Source organism: Rhipicephalus microplus, chromosome 7, assembly GCF_043290135.1.
Source record: "Rhipicephalus microplus isolate Deutch F79 chromosome 7, USDA_Rmic, whole genome shotgun sequence".
Lineage (NCBI taxonomy): Eukaryota > Metazoa > Arthropoda > Arachnida > Ixodida > Ixodidae > Rhipicephalus > Rhipicephalus microplus.
In genome coordinates this window covers 68,623,630-68,640,730 of record NC_134706.1, presented here as the reverse complement: position 1 = coordinate 68,640,730, position 17,101 = coordinate 68,623,630, and the positions used below count along the sequence as shown (strand labels likewise).

Genomic DNA, 17,101 nt, shown 5'->3' with positions numbered 1-17,101 from the left:
CGTCATGGCCTGCAACTCCACCTGGATCGCCTTCGGGTTGTTGAGCCTAATAAATCCACCACTCGAGGGCACCAGTGCTACAGGGATGCTGCCGACACCACTGCGGAAAAAATATTCCGATTGCAATCCATAATTAGGCAAGGAGGCTGACCAAGGGCTGTGCCCTTGGCCAGGAGACAAATTAGACATTAGCACTAATTCGATTGCTTAAAGAAGTAATATGCAACGTCGGCTAGTTTCAACAGGTCAAATTCACCCAAAGCTCAGCCAAACCACCGTTCGAAAAAGTCCGAAGGGACCAGCTACTACAGGAACGGACTCGGACAGCCGTTGCTCACCTGGATCGTTGCATCTGGAACCCCACTGTATGATTAATGCATCACAACTCTGCGTTTATGGGAGTACCCCACAGCTCTGTAGGAGAGGAACAAAAGCGAGAATGTGAAAGTGTGTGGGTTTATTCTAGGAAAAGACCTGTTCGGCCGTCTATTGAGCAGCCGTTGAATGATTGGCGACGATTAAGCCTCATAAAGAAAGAAGTGGTTCAGCTTACAGCATTGAACCAAAGACACGTTGCAGTGACTGCTTGAACTTCCTAGCGTGCATGAAATGCGGCAAAGTACGCGCGTGACTGAAAAAAAAAAAAAGCTCCAGTTTGTAAGACAGTTATGGTTTTTGCATTAACGCAAATGTTTGACATAAGGTTGCAGAGTTTGCGTGTTCTGTGGTGTGAGAACAGAATACCTACCAGTGTGGGCCCGAGTGCAAATTTTTAAATATAGCGCGTTTTTTTTTTTTTGCTTTGCTGCTTCAGTTGCGCTGTTCTAATTCAATTCTAAGTCTTGTGTGCGATATAATTTCTTTAGAAGTTAATGTTTTATGATGTTCAAGTACCTTGTTTTGTTAAAAAAATTGTTTTAACTGGGTTCGTGTAACAAAAATGGCGAAAATAATAATATAGGTAATAGAGGAACAGTTATTATTTGTCCACATAATTTTTCTTCTCAGCTGATTAGGCGCATATATCTACGTAACTGGCACAGTTTTTAAAACATGGAGGCTAGAGTGGCGGCGCAAACAGGTAAGCTGTCGGAAACCCGATGTTTCGAATATGAACTACAATCATTTAGTGTTAGTTGCGAGCGTCTTTGTGAAGCTCAGGTAATAGCCAACAGGAATGCTGGCATTAACAACGCGCAGCCGCTCTTATTCGAAGCACGCTGAGGATTTCTAGCACACGAAACCGAAACTCTCTTCAGCACCTCACGTGCACTCTCGCAGTCGTTTAATGCTTTCACCTTACTAGAGTGGCTAGAATGGTAACCTTCCCGAGATTTTTTTTCTTTTTTACGCTTACGGCATAAAAAAAAAGCTGGTAACCGTACTAAGAACAAGGAAGTTATATCGCAGTGGACAACTATTCGATGACTGTTCATTTGGCGTGGTTCCTTCAGTCTAGTTGATGTTTTAAGCGTGTAGTTGACTTCGAGTGTATTTCCTGTCGTTCGCTAGTTGTTTTGGTCGCTGCTATGTGTGACTTTCAACGCAGGCGATGGCGACCGCGTGCTGGCTGGCGTACAGCATATAATCTTGGTGCTCTCTGGCAAAGGCGGTGTCGGCAAAAGCACCGTCGCTGTGGAGTTGGCGATGACACTGGTGTCGATGGGAAAAAAGGTACCCAACTACTCTGGCGCTTCTGCGAAATTCCATTTCGCAGGCGATAATCATTCGCAATCTGAGTAAACTTCAATGATGGATGTTTATTGCTGCATGTATACGTCTCGTACAGATAATCAGCATGTCAATCCGTTATTGAATGATTTCAGAGATTACAGTTCTCGAACGATTTGCCCTCGCCTTACTGCAATGCTAGCCGTCTGTTGTTCACAATTGAGCAGCTACCACGATTTCCATGTTCTTTTTTTTTTCTTTTAATGAGAGCAAGTAACTGAGGGTAGTCACTGACTGCAGGTTGGCCTTTTGGATGTGGACCTCTGTGGACCCAGCATTCCAAAGATGCTCAATCTGGATGGGCACAGTATTCATCAGTGCCCACAGGGGTATGAACCGTAGACCTTTCACAGCATGTAAGCATGAAAGCCTTGACGGAACGCCTTGGGCATGTACGGTGCGAATTGTGCTTGAACGGAACACATATGTAATCAGTACTCAGACATATGTTCATCTTGAGCTGTACCAACAATGAGTGCTTGTTGTGGCATTAAGGGTAGGCCTATTGATAAAAAGTTAAAGGTGTGGCCCTTGTTTCAAGAACAAGCTGTCATCAGACACAGAAGTTCATTTGCTGTTTCCTTTAACAGTGTACCATACTGTACAAGTCCCTAAGACATCGCATAGGCATATGTTTAGGATGATGAACAGATGGCCCTGTCAGCCGTATGACTTTCTGTGGCCACTGCAGATGGGTTCCAGTATACGCTGATGCCACTCAGCGGCTAGCAGTGATGTCCATTGGGTTTCTGCTGTCCGACAAGAATAACCCCATCATCTGGAGAGGGCCCAAGAAGCATGGTTAGTCGTAATAATTAACAATATTGATAATGAAGGTCCTGAAGTATGTATGTCATGATTAATTAGGCCAAATATTAAGTAATAACAGTGAATTATTATGTAAAGGTAGCTTCACTTTTCATTCATTCCCAACATATATAAGAAGTTCATTTCATAATTATAGTTTTTTTTTTTTTGAACAAGCATTTATGTAGTATAAACAACAAAAAATGCATGTTTTGATACCATTTAATATCTAATTTCAAGCTAAGGTGTGACATACGTATGTTTACAGTTTTGAGTTTGTGAATAGGTTTTACAAATATATCCTTATTTCACAGAGCAATCACCATTTAAATTCTCTTTCATTCTATGGGAACCATTGGAGACACTTCAGGAATTTTCTTCTGTTCTGCAAAATTTCTTAAATGCATTGTATTGTTCAGAACAGCCTGTAATAAACTTCACTAGGTAAGAGCTCGAGTTTGTAGGTTTTTATGAAGTTTGACAAGCTTGCAGATCTATGTTGCCATAATTAAGACTTGCATGGCTACTACATTGCTTTGCTAGCCATTTAAAATTTGTGCCTATATTTTTTCAGTGCTGGATTGTACTTTTAATAATTTTCAAAGCCTGTATGCTTCCCCAAGTGCCACCCAAAGCTGGCTATGCTCTAACACATCTCGTTACGGGAAAGTGATTAAAAAAGGGATTAAGAAAGAATTGAAAGGGAGCTTTCGTTTCTATATGACTTCTTTAGAATGAAAAGGTACAAAATAGTGGTAGTTCAGCTGAATTGTGATACTATATGAACCTTTTATTGCAAAGTGGGATTTAAAAAAAAGAGAGAGAGAGAGAAACCGGTTGTATCATTGTGCTTCTAAAGCATTAGCATCAGAATAGCTCGGAGTTTGCTAAAAACCACTGATCACTCCAGAACAAGTCATCACAGTTGCCAAAACAGTTTCCACGATAGGAAAAACCATGATGTTACTACAATATTTTGCAGGTTGTGGCTAACAGTGGTGCATTTCAGAAGTGGAAGCTATCACAAGTGTGCGTAATGCTGTTGATGCTGGTGATTACTGAAATGTGATGCACAGTACAAGATAGAGAAGATGACAATACTCTGTTTAACTATCCTGGAACAAATGACACTGAAACTTTGTTAGCCTGCAATTGTATTATGTCACAGTCACATGTCGTGCCACCCATCAATCGAGCGTTTTCATGTATGCAGCCATGATTCGACAGTTCCTGGCCGACGTTTGCTGGGGCGAGTTAGACTACCTGGTAGTTGACACACCTCCTGGAACGTCGGATGAGCATATGTCAACTGTGGAGGTGCTACGTGGACTAAACCCCGACGGTGCGATCCTTGTCACGACACCGCAGGTGATTGTCGTTATGCAGCATACAGGTTCTTGTGTCTGGGTTGTTGCAGAGTTGCATGCAATGCTGTCGACACATATGGGCCCACGGGGCTTTGCAGGTGGTCGCTTTGCAAACATTGTAAGCCTTGGTATTGCGAAGCATAAAAAAAGTTTGCAGCTTTGTCCTCTAGTCTACATCAAGTAACTTTCGTGAGAAACACATTCAGAAGTTAAGACGCTGTGTCACGGAAACGTAACAGCAGTCAGTGTGAAATGAACACAGCTCATGTGAAGTGTACAGGAACAAATTCCTGTTTGCCACTTATGTTCGCTCTTAAGAAGCAACATTGAAGGGATAAGTGATTGGGCAATCTATTTACAGGCTTATTGCAATAGTAGTTGCCATAGCATATTGCTGTTAGACTGAAGGCACTTCTCATGTAGGACTACAGCTTTGGCTACTTAAACAGTTGCAAACCAAAAGATCGACTTTTTTTTTTGTGTGTGTGTGTGTGTGTGTGTGTGTGTGTGTGTGCGCGTGCGTGCGTGCGCGCCCACTGCAATCAGCTTCCTGTTGCACAAGCATTTAGAGGTTCCCAACAAGCTTTGCTGGCATTTGGTACGCATCATGTCGTATTTTCTCTGACGGAACTTCTTCATCATTGTTTTTTGGAAACACACAATTCTTCTTCCAAGATGGGCACAATACTTTAATATACTATTGCTCTTTCATGATTTCTTTAAATGATGCGGTACTTTACCATCTTAGTATAACAAAATCGCTGTAGAAGTATATTGTGTAGCATCTTTTGCCAGTTGGTGCCATTTCACGACTATTTTTAATTGCTATTACTGCAGGTGATCGTTTTGCTTATGTAACTAAGCATGCTACAAATTTATATCTCAGAATGGTGGACAATACAAAGGCTCGTATCTGGAGAACTGGTTCGATAGCGCCAAGTTTCTGCATTGTTGTGCCATTTGCACAGAATAGTATTTGCTTGACTGATTAAGATAACTTTATCGGCTATTGGCAGAACACTATAGCTCATAACAACCTAAGGAAAGAGAATGTAAGCTCCGCCCACAGAACCGCAGCAGGGCTGCCCCTAACTTGTGAAAGACGGTTGTGCTAGCTGGTTACCGCTCAGACTGTAAATACTTTTTCTGGGCTAATGTAAATTCTACACATGTAAAGAGTTGAAGGTTTGTAAGTATTGCCTAAAGCCTTATACGTGGTTGAGAAGTGATGTCAGAATTCCTGACCAAATTTACCACGATGTTCGAGTTTCCTTCCTAAAAGTAATAGAAAACCAGCAAATAATAGAGCCACCATCAAAAAAAAGACCATGCGCTACACAATGCCAGTTGGTGAAAAAAAAAGTTGTTTCCACGTTTGCCGTCACCACTGCGAACCGCACTAACACCCCCAGGTGCACAAACACAAGTACCCCACAATGTGGACGAAAGGACGTTCACTGCAAGCTGGGGGCAAGTTGTTTTTTTGTCTACACTACTTCAAATCTATGTCTTAATTACTAGAATACACTCAAAAGAGTACAATTAATGTCCCCTGTACTTTCCTTGGTTTTATTATCTGTTGGTTTTCATTAACGTTTATCAAACAAAAAAATGAGCCCTCAAAAACTCCCTTCATTCATTCTACGCAAAAGTAGCAACACAGACGTGCGTATGGAAAAGTCAACTATCTGAAACACGCGAGAAGTGCTTGAAACCACAAAACAGAGCGAGTGCTACTGAATGGAACGTTTGTGCAAATTATCTGTGACAGGGTCAACAGTAGTCGTGGGTGGAGTGGACATCTTTTATTAGGTTTTGAACTATAGGTGCCAAATTTTTGTTCTTGACAAGGCACTTTTTGGCATGCAGGCGCTGTCTGTGGCAGACGTCTTGCGCGAAGTCACCTTCTGCAGGAAGACCGGGCTGCCCGTGCTCGGCATTGTGGAGAACATGAGCGGCTTTGTGTGTCCCAACTGTGCGGTGAGATAAGAATCTTCTGCGAACATTCCGTACTGGCAAGGCTCGTTGAAACTTGCTGAATTTGGTGGCGTCCTATACTGTAACCCGGCGCCCGTGAGTTCTCGGAAGTACAGCTCTCAAAGGTGTGCCGCTCGCATACGTATTTGCATTGCGCCGTTTCCTCAATAAGTCATGCTTTCTCGGCTGTTCTTGTTCAGCTAGCTGTTCCTGACATGGCATTCTGATCTTCTATAGAGGTGATTTGTCATTGGGCGTTGTCACGTTTGTCATTGCGTGTTGTCTAGTAACTGCGGTGTTGTGCAGCTAACCACATATATGACAGTCCAGTTCTTGGTGTGAAGGAAGGAAGCAGTTAAAAGGGAGCATTGTTCAATGCAATAGATTGATTGGTGATTGATATATGGGGTTTAATGTCCCAAAACTACCATATGATTATGAGAGACGCCGTAGTGGAGGGCTTCGGAAATTTTGACCACCTGGGGTTCTTTAACGTGCACCCAAATCTGAGCACACGCGCCTACAACTTTTCCGCCTCCATCGGAAATGCAGCTGCAGCAGCCGGGATTCGAACCCACAACCTGCGTGTAAGCAGCCGAGAAAGAAAAGCATAATGACAGGCATGCCCACGCCATGTTTCACTTGCCCCGATTTTTCTAATAGAGCTAGAACTCTAGAATTTTTCAAAAGTTTTGCTCCATTCTCCTAATTTTCGTACTTAAGGGGGTGATGCCACCATTTTTTTGGCTTGCACGCTCTTTGCTGCAAGCACCTGCAAAACGAACTTGTAGCAGCTGTGATGCTTTGTTGGTACGTATGTAGTGGAGGTCTCCTGAGGTCACTCCCCACACTACAATAGGCATGCGCATGGGAAGGGGTGGCCACTCCCATAGTCACCTACGAGGGGGAGGGTGCAAACACAATCCCACTTATTGACATAATAGAGAGGAGGCGCTGTGACTTTCAGAGGAAGCGCGAAGTCAGACCCATGCATTGACATAATAAGGAAGAGGTGTGTTGGGTTGAACCTTTGTTCCTCGTGAAGGGGAAACTTGATCTGGTGTGACGTCACTGTCGTCTCCCTCCTTTCAGAACCATGACAGTTCTGGAATCGCTTGTGATGGGCTTCGGTTGAAAGAATGAGCTTTGGAGGTGAATTGAAACATGTCCGAAGCGTTTGCTGTGTCCGACCGTTCATGTGGAGTGCTCTAGCATACAGAGGAAACCCACGAAAGGCTCGCTTCAGCTTCGAGATTTGATGACACTTCAGGCATTCATCCTTATGATAGGCTACCTGCGACCTCGTGTTTCCTATGGTTGTGCACTTAGCTTGGAATATTGTGATAGTTTTAAACAGAGATTATCTTTTGTTTGGTCACGAAACAGGAAACCAAAAAACGCTGACTCTTATTGATTTTTCAGGAATGCAGCAACATCTTCTCCAGCGGAGGAGGAGAGGAGCTCGCCAAGATGGTCAATGTGCCCTTTTTAGGTGAGCACTGCTTGTGCTGGGACTGTGTTCCTAGAACCGTAAGGTGGAACCTGGTGGGTGCGATAAAAGTCAAGCAGAGCGTAAAAAGGAGATTCTGGATTGCTTCGTGTCGGAGTGGGGCTCCGTGGCTGCATTTATTTGTGTGTCACCTGTGCTAGTGGCCCTTAAAGGAGCACCGACATAAAATTTTGAAGGTGACTCACACGCATCATTTAAAAAATATCGACAGATAATATACAGCTTAGAATATATTTAATATCAATTATGATGTTTGCGCCGCACCACTGCTTGTAAAACGTGCCTTGCGCTTTCGTATGAGCATCCAACTACCGCTTGCATCACGAGTTTGTGTTGGCTGCCATTATTCGCGTGAGTGCTCTCTCTTTGCGTATCTTTTCAATGGAAAAAGTGGGGAGACTTGTGCTGGAATGAAAAGGCTGATGTCCTTGCCCTGGCAGTGCATCTTTGTGAGGTCACGCATATTTACAATGTCTGAGAGTGAAGACCCAGCAAGTCTTTGTTGAATAGAGTTGTCAACGCGGTGCTCATGTCATACAACTTTGTGTTCTGTCACAGCCAGCTATGTTTGCATGAGAACTGCTCTGTCTCGCCTCACTCAGCACTCTCTAAAACTGAAATTGTGACTGGGTGCTACAAAGCTGTCTCGAAAGAATTAGATGTCGCAGGTTTGGGCAATTAGTTTTCCAGCTGCAATAAGTGGGTCATTAGTTACTTATTGCTACATAAAAATTAAGATACAAAATTTTTGTGTCAGTTTTCTGTCAGAAGAACCTAAAGAGAAACAAAATTTTCTGACTTTCGTATATTACCCTAACATAATATTAAAAGCACCAGTTTTGCCGCAACAACACACCTGAAAAGCTAAAAAATGCACAGAAAAATTGTGCAGTTTGCAAAGCTACCTTAATAGTAATAATTGTTGGGGTTTAATGTCCCAAAACCACCACCATATGATTATTTTAGACGCTGTAGTGAAGGGCTCCAGAAATTTCAACCATCCGGGGTTTTTCAGCGTGCACCTTAAATCTAAGCACGCGGTTCTCAAGCACTCTGACCTCTATCGAAAATACGGCCTCCACGGCTGGGATTCGATCCCTCGACCTGCTGGTCAGCAGTTGAGTGCTTTAGCCACTAGACCACAGCACTGGGTTGGCGACCCCACCTTAAGACTTCTGTACAGAATTTGATGGCCTCTACTAGTACCCGCGCAGTTTTTGATTGGGAAGAGTGAAGTACACAGTTTTATAAGAGGACCAGGGACTTGCCGTACAAAGTTTTGGAAACGATTCTTTTGAACCAGTGTGGCCAAAAAAGCAAAAAAGAATTGAATGTTTCGATGTGACACTAACGTTGACACGTGAAAATTTCTCCGCCAAGTTTAAAAATTGACTTTTGACATCTGTTTTCTCTTTCATTAATATATGCATGATGGTGACATTAAGGAATGTATGGTTTTCAAAGAATGATAATTTACCAGTTTAAGCTGATTAGTTGTTTCTCTTCAGTGTGCTTTTAAGGTGCAAGATATGATGCTTTCAGTTCGTGATCATTTATGCATCTTGAGCCAAGTAAGGGATTAATTGGCTGCACAGTCGTTATTACCTACGGTGGATATTGTAGTAAACTAAGATTGACAGTTTCTGCAACACTTGCAGCTAAGGTACCATAGATGGGCTGATGTACAGACGGAGCCCCCCTCCCCCAGACAAAAGAGGTGGTGCTAGTTTAGAGTCCACTTCAATGTCATGATGCTTTTGTCATAAGAGTATGAAAAATGAATTTGCCATGTAATGACAATGTAGCATGCTAATGAATCTTTGCCGACGATCGATACATTGCAGGTCGCATCCCCTTGGAGCCGAGGCTTGCAGAGTGCATGGAGCACGGGGCCAACTTTATGGACAAGTTTGCCGATTCTGCCGCCGCCGCAGCTTTCAAGCAAGTGGTGTTGAGGGTGGCATTGTAATTCACGGTGATTCGAAGCTCATCAGTTGTTTCACAGTGTTAGACATCAAAGAGTAATGCCAGTGTCACGTGAGCATTTGTTATTGCGACTGGGGCTGATCCAGATTAAATTTCTTTGTCGCCACTGACATTGGTCACTGCCACGCGGTTCAGACTAATGCAGATTGAGTTAGGCACAAAAATGAGCCCAAGTGATTCGGATGCTAGATTGCAATTACTTAGCCACATCTCATTGCAGCAGCACCTAATCTCAATCGGTCTGATCCCAATCAGAAGTGCCTATGTGACACTAGTATCATAGCGAGTTATTGCATTAAGCATGTTGTAATAACTTGCTTGTTCAAGCCGTTTCTGTGATATGCAGTTGAACTTCCACATAACGAATTATTGGATATTTTGACATGATTATTGGATATTGTGACATGCGTCGCTTGCAGCGTAGACTATTTATAAGGTATATTTACAACAGCGATTGTGCACCTACGGTTCGTTTTCATCGTACAGCACACTGCAGAAAAAATTGAGTCGACAAAGTAGCAGGAGTGATTTCATATGTTACTGGAGTCTCCGCACAAAACACTCGATATGGCCCTGCGTACCGAGAGAGCAGTTTTTTCGACAGGCCAATGCGACATGTCGGACACCACGGCAGAACCAAAGAACCAGGCGAGAAATTCACGTCCCTGTGTCGCCGGTTGTATAAGCACCGTTGGTTCTCTTGGGAGGTCAGGAGGCGAGTATGAGCCGTTTCCCACTCATGTGCATTTTGGGTAACTGAGTCAAGGGCATATTTTGGTCGCTGCTGGGAGCAGAACGATGTTACTGAGAGGAAGTGTTGGTTCTTGGCCGAAATACATAACAAGAAAAAAGGGGAGTAACCACAATGTCATGGTGTGAAAAATTGTAGGTAAACGTTGCATACAATCGAGCAATGCCTCAGTCCCAGAATAAATTTTTAAATTTAACTTCCATGGGCATCCAGTCTTCAACATGATGCAGACAGTTTTTGTCGTTATCCTGGTCTTCCTAGAGAACACGGTAAATACTGTCGAATCTCGATAATTCGAACTCGAAGAGGCCCAAAAATTTGTTTGAATTAAAAGAAGTTCGAAATAATGAAAGCTAAGTAAACAAAGGTCTCCTCATGCAGTGGCGCATGTGCATTGAGCTAACACACGAGGTGGAAGTTTAGGAAAACTTGCATTTATTCACAAATCACAGTACATCCGTTATTAATTGAAGTAATCGGTGTTGCGCGTCTGCACACGTTTGCCTTGCAGCGAGTCAATCAATTCGCACGCAGCTTGCAAGGCATGTCTACTTCGGCTTCAGCATTCTCCTGGCAAGAGAAGTTGCGCGCAGCAATGTCCAGCGCCAACACTCTCTAAAGACGACACCAACGACTGCATCTCCACTACTACCCACTGCACCAAAGCCGCAGCGTGGCCAGCACTTGGCAAGAAAGGAGGAGCGTCTCCATGCGCAGAGAAGCAAATCGGCATTGGATATAAACCAACACTCCACTGCAGCTTTTTTTTTTTTGCTCTCTTCACGCGCGTTGTTGAAAGGAGAAGGGTTACGTGGCAGGGACGAGAAAGAAGGAAGCATGGAACAGGCGCGTGAGAAAGAGCCACACTTCGCGACAGCTTTTTTTTTTCTCTCTCTCTCTTTGCACGCGGCGATTGAAGGAGAAGGGTCTTTACGTGGCAGGGGCGGAAAAGAGAGGAGCGTGGCAGAGGCGCGTCGCAGATCGGCATTTGAGAGAGAGCAAACATTCCACCGCAGCCTTTTTTATCCTTTTCTTTTCCTTTCTCGCGCAGCGTTGAGGCATCTGAGGTGCTGCCGCGGGATTGAGCGGGCTGCTGAGAGCATTTTCGGAGCGCGGTATGTTCGAATTAACCGCCGCAAGTGCTTGCGCGTTTGAATCACCGGGTGTTCTTGCCCATTGGAGTACACATAGCTTTGACGAGACCTCATCATGAGTTCGAATTAACCGGAAGTTCAAATTAAGCGTGTTCGAATTAGTAATGGTATTCGACTGTAGTATAACCATAATTTGGCAACACAAAATAGTGAACGAACTACTGACAGTGTGATAACAAAAACTGTCCCCACCGAATCAGTTGTAATGCAATAATGAAAGTTTTGGTGGTTTTATGAAAACCGGTTACACATGGAAAAGGTCGAGATGGTCCCTGGTTGAGTGCAGCACACAAGCGTTTTTGTGTTTCGTTCCCATTGTGACGTGGCCACACAAATCACACCCACGACATTTCTGGTCAAAAATAGAACACAAAAGTGACCTAGCTCGGCACGTACCCGTGTCAGCATAGTACCGTATATACTCGTGTAAGGGCCGCACTTTTTTTTCGAAAATTTTGCTAGGTGCGGCCCTTACACGAATCAGGCCGATTTAGTACAGGCAGTACAGGCCAAAGGTCTGTACTGTTTATGCAACAGTAGCAGAGTGCAAGAGTCACAAATGACATGCCAGAAATGTTTTTATTCGGATTCCATTTCGCTGTCCTCGTTCTCGGAGGAGCTCGCCTCGGCGTCCGCGTCTTCCCAGAGACGGTCATCTTCGGTGCCGTTCATGGAGTTCGAAATTCCCGTTACCTTGAAGCTTTTAGCAACTACTTCTACTGACATGGCACGCCACGCATTCAAAATCCATTCACACACCTGTTGGAGCGACGCCCGCTTCAGCCGTCCTGTAGGGGTCTTCTCGTGGACGCCTCCAGCCATCCATTCAGAGTAACATCGGCGAAATTCCACTTTGAATGGTCTGTTGACGCATACGTCGAGCGGCTGCAGCACACTCGTCAGGCCACCGGGAATGACGGCCAAGTCCGTACGAGTTGCGGCAACTCGGTTCTTGACGCGGTCGGTCAAGTGGCCCCTAAAGCTGTCCAAAACAAGGAGGGCTTTCCGTTGTAACAGCCCTCCAGGTCTGTTTGCCCAGACGGTCTTAATCCAGTCAACGACCAGTTCCTCGGACATCCAGCCCTTCTCTTGCGCACGTACGACGATTCCCTGAGGGAACTTCTCTTTTGGGAGAGTCTTCCTTTTAAATACGACGTACGGCGGAAGCCTCCTGCCGTCTGCCGTGATGCACAACATCACAGTGCACCTTTGGCGTTCTGCACCAGTCGTGCGCACAGACACACTTTTCGCACCTTTTAAATCCACTGTGGTGCTTTCCGGTGCATCGAACCACACAGGTGTCTGGTCCGCATTCCCAATTTGGGACAGGTCGTATTCATGCTCCCTCCTGAGAGCATTCACGAAGCGATGAAACTTAATGACGTGGTCTTCGTACTCGCGCGGCAGTTTTTGGCAAATCGTCGTTCGGCGCCGAATAGAAAGCTGGTTACGGTTCATAAACCGCGTAGCCCAGCCCCGACTTGCCTTGAATTGTGCCGGGGGTATTTCCATGTGGCGAGCGATGCTGAGGGCTTTGACGCGTATCATGTCAGTCGATACGGCGTAGCCGTCCCTTCGTGTGTCGACGACGTAGTTGACGAGCTCGCTTTCGAGTTGCGGGTACTTGCACTTTTTCCCGCGAAACGCCTTTCGGCTCCTGTTAGTAGCGGCGAGGGCATCTTTCTGATTCATCCAGTAACGCACGCGCTTCTCATCGACGTCGTACTTTCGTCCAGCTTCCCGCTTCCCGTGCTCCTCGGCATAGTCAATCACTTGCAGCTTAAATGCTGCAGTGAATGATCTCAGATGCCGGCCCATCGTCCGTCACGTGCGCTGGCTTCTGCAGGGTTCACTACAACCAACAAAGTGACACCGACGACACCGATCTGAAGTCGCGCTGCCAACGTATCGACACGATGCTAGGAACGATGCCAACAAAGAGGCCGCACAAGGCAAATATGGCGGCGCGCTGTCAACAGCGTGGTCGGCGCGTCGGCAGAAGTAGAATAAAAGCGGAAAAGCGTGCAGCGCCATCTGGCTGTAAATGAACTAACTACACTTTTCTGGCGGGACATTTTGAACTTTTGTTTTTTTTTTTTCGAAATATCCGCTTTCAAAGTTGGGGTGCGGCCCTTACACGAGGGCGGCCCTTACACGAGTATATACGGTACAACATAGGTACCATGTTACCATAGGTAACATAGTAACATAGGCAACACGAAATGTGTAGTTGTAAGTCACAATGGGACACGTTAGAGGCGGCCATCCTTGGCTGAGTTACATCCGTGCACAGTGGTGGTAAAGAAGGGCAAATAACGCATCCAACTGTAACCGTTATAAAATTGTTTGACACAGCCGAAAAGTCAAATTAACCTTCATGTAGGTTTTAATTTAGCATGTGAGAGGTTCACTAAACTATACATAGTTTGGAAATCAATTAAATGGATCAATAAAGAAAAATTCATAGAGATGCAGTGCCCACACTACGCACACAGAAAAGTCATCATGTTTCGTTAATCTTCAGGCCAATGCAGAAATAGCCTTCGAATAGTTTTGGCTATGTACATTGAGTGCTGTCTTGACTGAGTGCTGTCTTGCGCCTATTTTTTTTCCTTCGTTGAATGATTGCCTTATACCGTTTCTTTTTCTCTCTTCTTTGGTTTTTGATCCGAAGTTCATCAAACCCGGGAGGCACAGCAGCTCATACATCATGCAACAAATCTAAAGAAACTTCGCGATTTCGTTTAACCGGCAAAAAGAGACTTCTGCAAAACGTTGGAGAAGACATTTTTCTGCTTGTACCATTGTGTAAATACAGCTGCCTTTTCATAAACTGCGTTGTTTTATTGAATCTGTTGTGCAACACCATTTCTGATCTAGTACGAGACTTAAGTTTACGTGTTAGCCGCCTAAGCGTGTACGATCACACCACATTCAGTGAGTCAGCGTCGCTGTACTATATTCATAATTGTGCTTTTATTTTTGTTCCCCTAAATGTGTTTTAACCTGTCAAGCCTGATTACGGAGCGTTAGGCAACGTGATGCAAGGGCAATCCACGTAGATCAAGTACTGTGGCCTGCCTTTACAGAGCATGGTGGCAACAGAAATCATCCAATTAAGGAAATTTGTAGCTGCACCATGCTTTTTTTCTAGAGTTTGGCTATCGACATGCACTGTATCTCTTGTTGCAATTTTGTGCTTCGTGTTATCTGAAAGGCAGATGTCATGTGCCATAGTGATCTGCGATGTTGCAGCATTGCATTTCATATAAAGGCTAGGTTTGTGCAAACATCACTTTCTTGGCTTGAAGTGGAACAGTAGTAGCTTTTCAATAGTTGTAGAGTGCAAGTTGTAAGCATTAAAGTAACCACGTTAGCATTAAAGTATGCTTTAAAACTTCCCATATTTTGCTTGCACTTTGAAAAGACTGAAAAAAGACTAATTGGGGTGTAAGTAGTAAACAATTGAACCTGCATATAACGAATGATTGTGCATGGAACGTTATAAAACCCCTTTGAACATGTTTTTTCGATATAAATATATCAAATATTTGATATACAAGACCACCTATTTATGTGAATTTTTTGTGACCCTTTTCATATTAGCTATAATTCGGTTTGGCTTTGTGGCAGTGCAGATTTTCTGAGAATTGGCGATTTCATGTCACAACGCCTCCACACTGATGCGAAACTAGTTTTATGGTGAGTTACGTGCGGTAAAATATGTCGACCTGTTTGTTTTGAACACATTGAAATTTCAGAAATGTTGAATTCGTGCCTAAGAGATTATAATCGAACCCCGTTACAACAAAACTCATGGGGCTTAGGAAATATTTCGTTGAAGTGAGCAAAAATTTCATTGTAGTGAAATAAAAAAAATACAGCTGATCGGAGCTAGCAAAACAAAGAAATGTTTATTCTAAAAATTTTAAAAAGTGTCCGCTGCTTCCTATTCTTTCCCAGCAGCGTTACAACGAGATTCTCAGTCATGCATAGCGAGACCATGGTGAAAAGCACACTGAAAAATGCCTACAACCGCTTTTGTGAGCGTGTCTGACAGTTGCACTGACACGTTAACAGCAGCAGCAGCTGTTCGCCATCAAAGTGCATCCGACAACGCCGAGATGAAGGCAGGGTATCGTGGAGCTGTGACTTTTGCCTTATTCTATGCTATTCTTATCATCCATCTTTCGCGGCTAGCTGATTTTGTTGATAATGTGGATGAAAAGCCGCTCTGATTAGTTACCACACTGGCCAAGTGCGAGTAAGATAACAAACCTGCCAAGTTTGAAGAAACGGAATCCGGGAGATGTACTCAACGGGGGGGGGGGGGGGGGCTGAAAATGTGGTGCTCGCAGGAGGGGGTGGTATAAAATACGTGGACCGAGGGGGGGGGGCACACATTGTCAGCGGAATTTTGCGGTTGCCGCTGATTTGTACAGAGTTCAAACCGATAACATTGCTTACGCATCGTTTGTCTCACGTGCGAGTAAAAGCACGCTAGCGATAGAGACGAATGCGGGTGAAGCAGAAATGAAACGACCCGGTCGTCACCATCGCGCGAAGGGCACATGCGACAACACCGCTCGGTGTGCGAGGCCTCTCGTCGCTTGCTTCAGCGGGCAAGGAACCATTATGGGCGCCATTGAGACGGGGATAGTCGCGAGCGCTGGCATACGCGCTGTTACGTTTGGCCCGGCAATTCGCCTGGGCAGACGCCATTGTGCATAAGCCGGTCTACTAGGGGGCCCTTTCAACCCCATTGGCACCCAGTCTGCAAGACGCTATCCGGTAGACGTTCCGGGAAACAGTCTAATCTCAACGTAAGCTTCGCGAGGCAAGCCTTTTATTGAACGGGCTCGTACTGCGGGGGAACGGCACCACTGTGGCGGGCCTCCGTAAGACTCGGCTTTTGTCATCTACGCGAGGCCATCTCAGCGCACGAACAGCCCGGAAGCGTGGGAACGTGTCGAAGAAGCCATTCACCAGAATCGAGCGTTGAGACTGCCTGAAGCTGCGAACTCGTAACCAACTCCCAAACCACCTCACAATGACTGACAACAGCAAGGCGAACCCCACAACACAATACCATGCCGCAGTCAAGCACATTGGACTCGCTTAAAACCCTCCAGGCTTCTCAAAAAACACAAACCAATTCTACTCTGAAATTTTGACAGAATTTCGTGCTGCCAAAGTTACAACAATCATAAATGTGGAGATGCTTACTAAAGATGGAATGGTTTGCCGGGTGGGAAAAGCGCACAAAGGCAAATACAATTTGGCCCCAGCTAACGATAATCACACTCTTTCAAAACTAGCTTTCTCCCACCATCCGCACTACTAAGTTGTAACCAACATCTGCTAATTTATCATTAACTTAATGAAACACGACTATCTACAATGGTTTCATAGGAATGCTGCCTGTACCTACACAAAGTAACTGTGCGCATTCTCTATTCTCTAATTACACACTCGCTAGGCGTAGTCAAGAGTACCTACTTTTAGGACACCCCGACGCAAATGAAAGCTTTGTCACAACAAATCAAACTGTGTCTTCTAACTACCTGAAACGTATCCCTAACATTAACGTTCTGTAGAGCGCAACTCTCAGCTCAAGAGATCACATGGTCCCCAAGAAATCACTAAAATAACGAAAGGAAATAACACTCACATACTAGCACGCTCGTTAACTGAATGTAGACTCATGTCAGCCCCTGTCTTTAAAGAACGCACAGGGTTTTGCAGTGCGACCTAGCAGGGCATCATACTCTCATCCAAAGAGCGCTAGCATATCCACACACACACTTAATCAAAGGCC

General features: G+C 44.7%; 1 protein-coding gene across 2 annotated transcripts; it reads left to right on the top strand.

Annotated features, from left to right (window-relative positions):
* The first annotated feature begins 981 nt into the window (after positions 1-981).
* Nubp2 (NUBP iron-sulfur cluster assembly factor 2) lies at positions 982-14,116 on the top strand. 2 transcript variants are annotated; one of them, XM_037430825.2, is made up of 9 exons: positions 982-1,081; positions 1,550-1,674; positions 1,972-2,060; positions 2,423-2,532; positions 3,752-3,906; positions 5,775-5,885; positions 7,305-7,374; positions 9,237-9,367; positions 13,958-14,116. In XM_037430825.2, the coding sequence occupies exons 1-8, from the start codon at positions 1,054-1,056 to the stop codon at positions 9,359-9,361; spliced, it is 813 nt and encodes a 270-aa protein (XP_037286722.2). In that variant the 5' UTR covers positions 982-1,053; the 3' UTR covers positions 9,362-9,367; positions 13,958-14,116. The 2 variants fall into 2 exon arrangements, with proteins under 2 accessions (XP_037286722.2, XP_037286723.2); XM_037430826.2 differs by lacking the exon at positions 982-1,081 and adding an exon at positions 1,215-1,319.
* Positions 14,117-17,101: the final 2,985 nt, after the last annotated feature.

Excerpts from the sequence above, each read along its gene's own strand:
- Nubp2 (XM_037430825.2), top strand. The coding sequence starts at position 1,054 with ATGGAGGCTAGAGTGGCGGCGCAAACAG. Across the intron at positions 5,886-7,304 it reads TTGTGTGTCCCAACTGTGCG|GAATGCAGCAACATCTTCTC; the intron begins GTGAGATAAGAA and ends TTGATTTTTCAG. Across the intron at positions 7,375-9,236 it reads GGTCAATGTGCCCTTTTTAG|GTCGCATCCCCTTGGAGCCG; the intron begins GTGAGCACTGCT and ends GATACATTGCAG.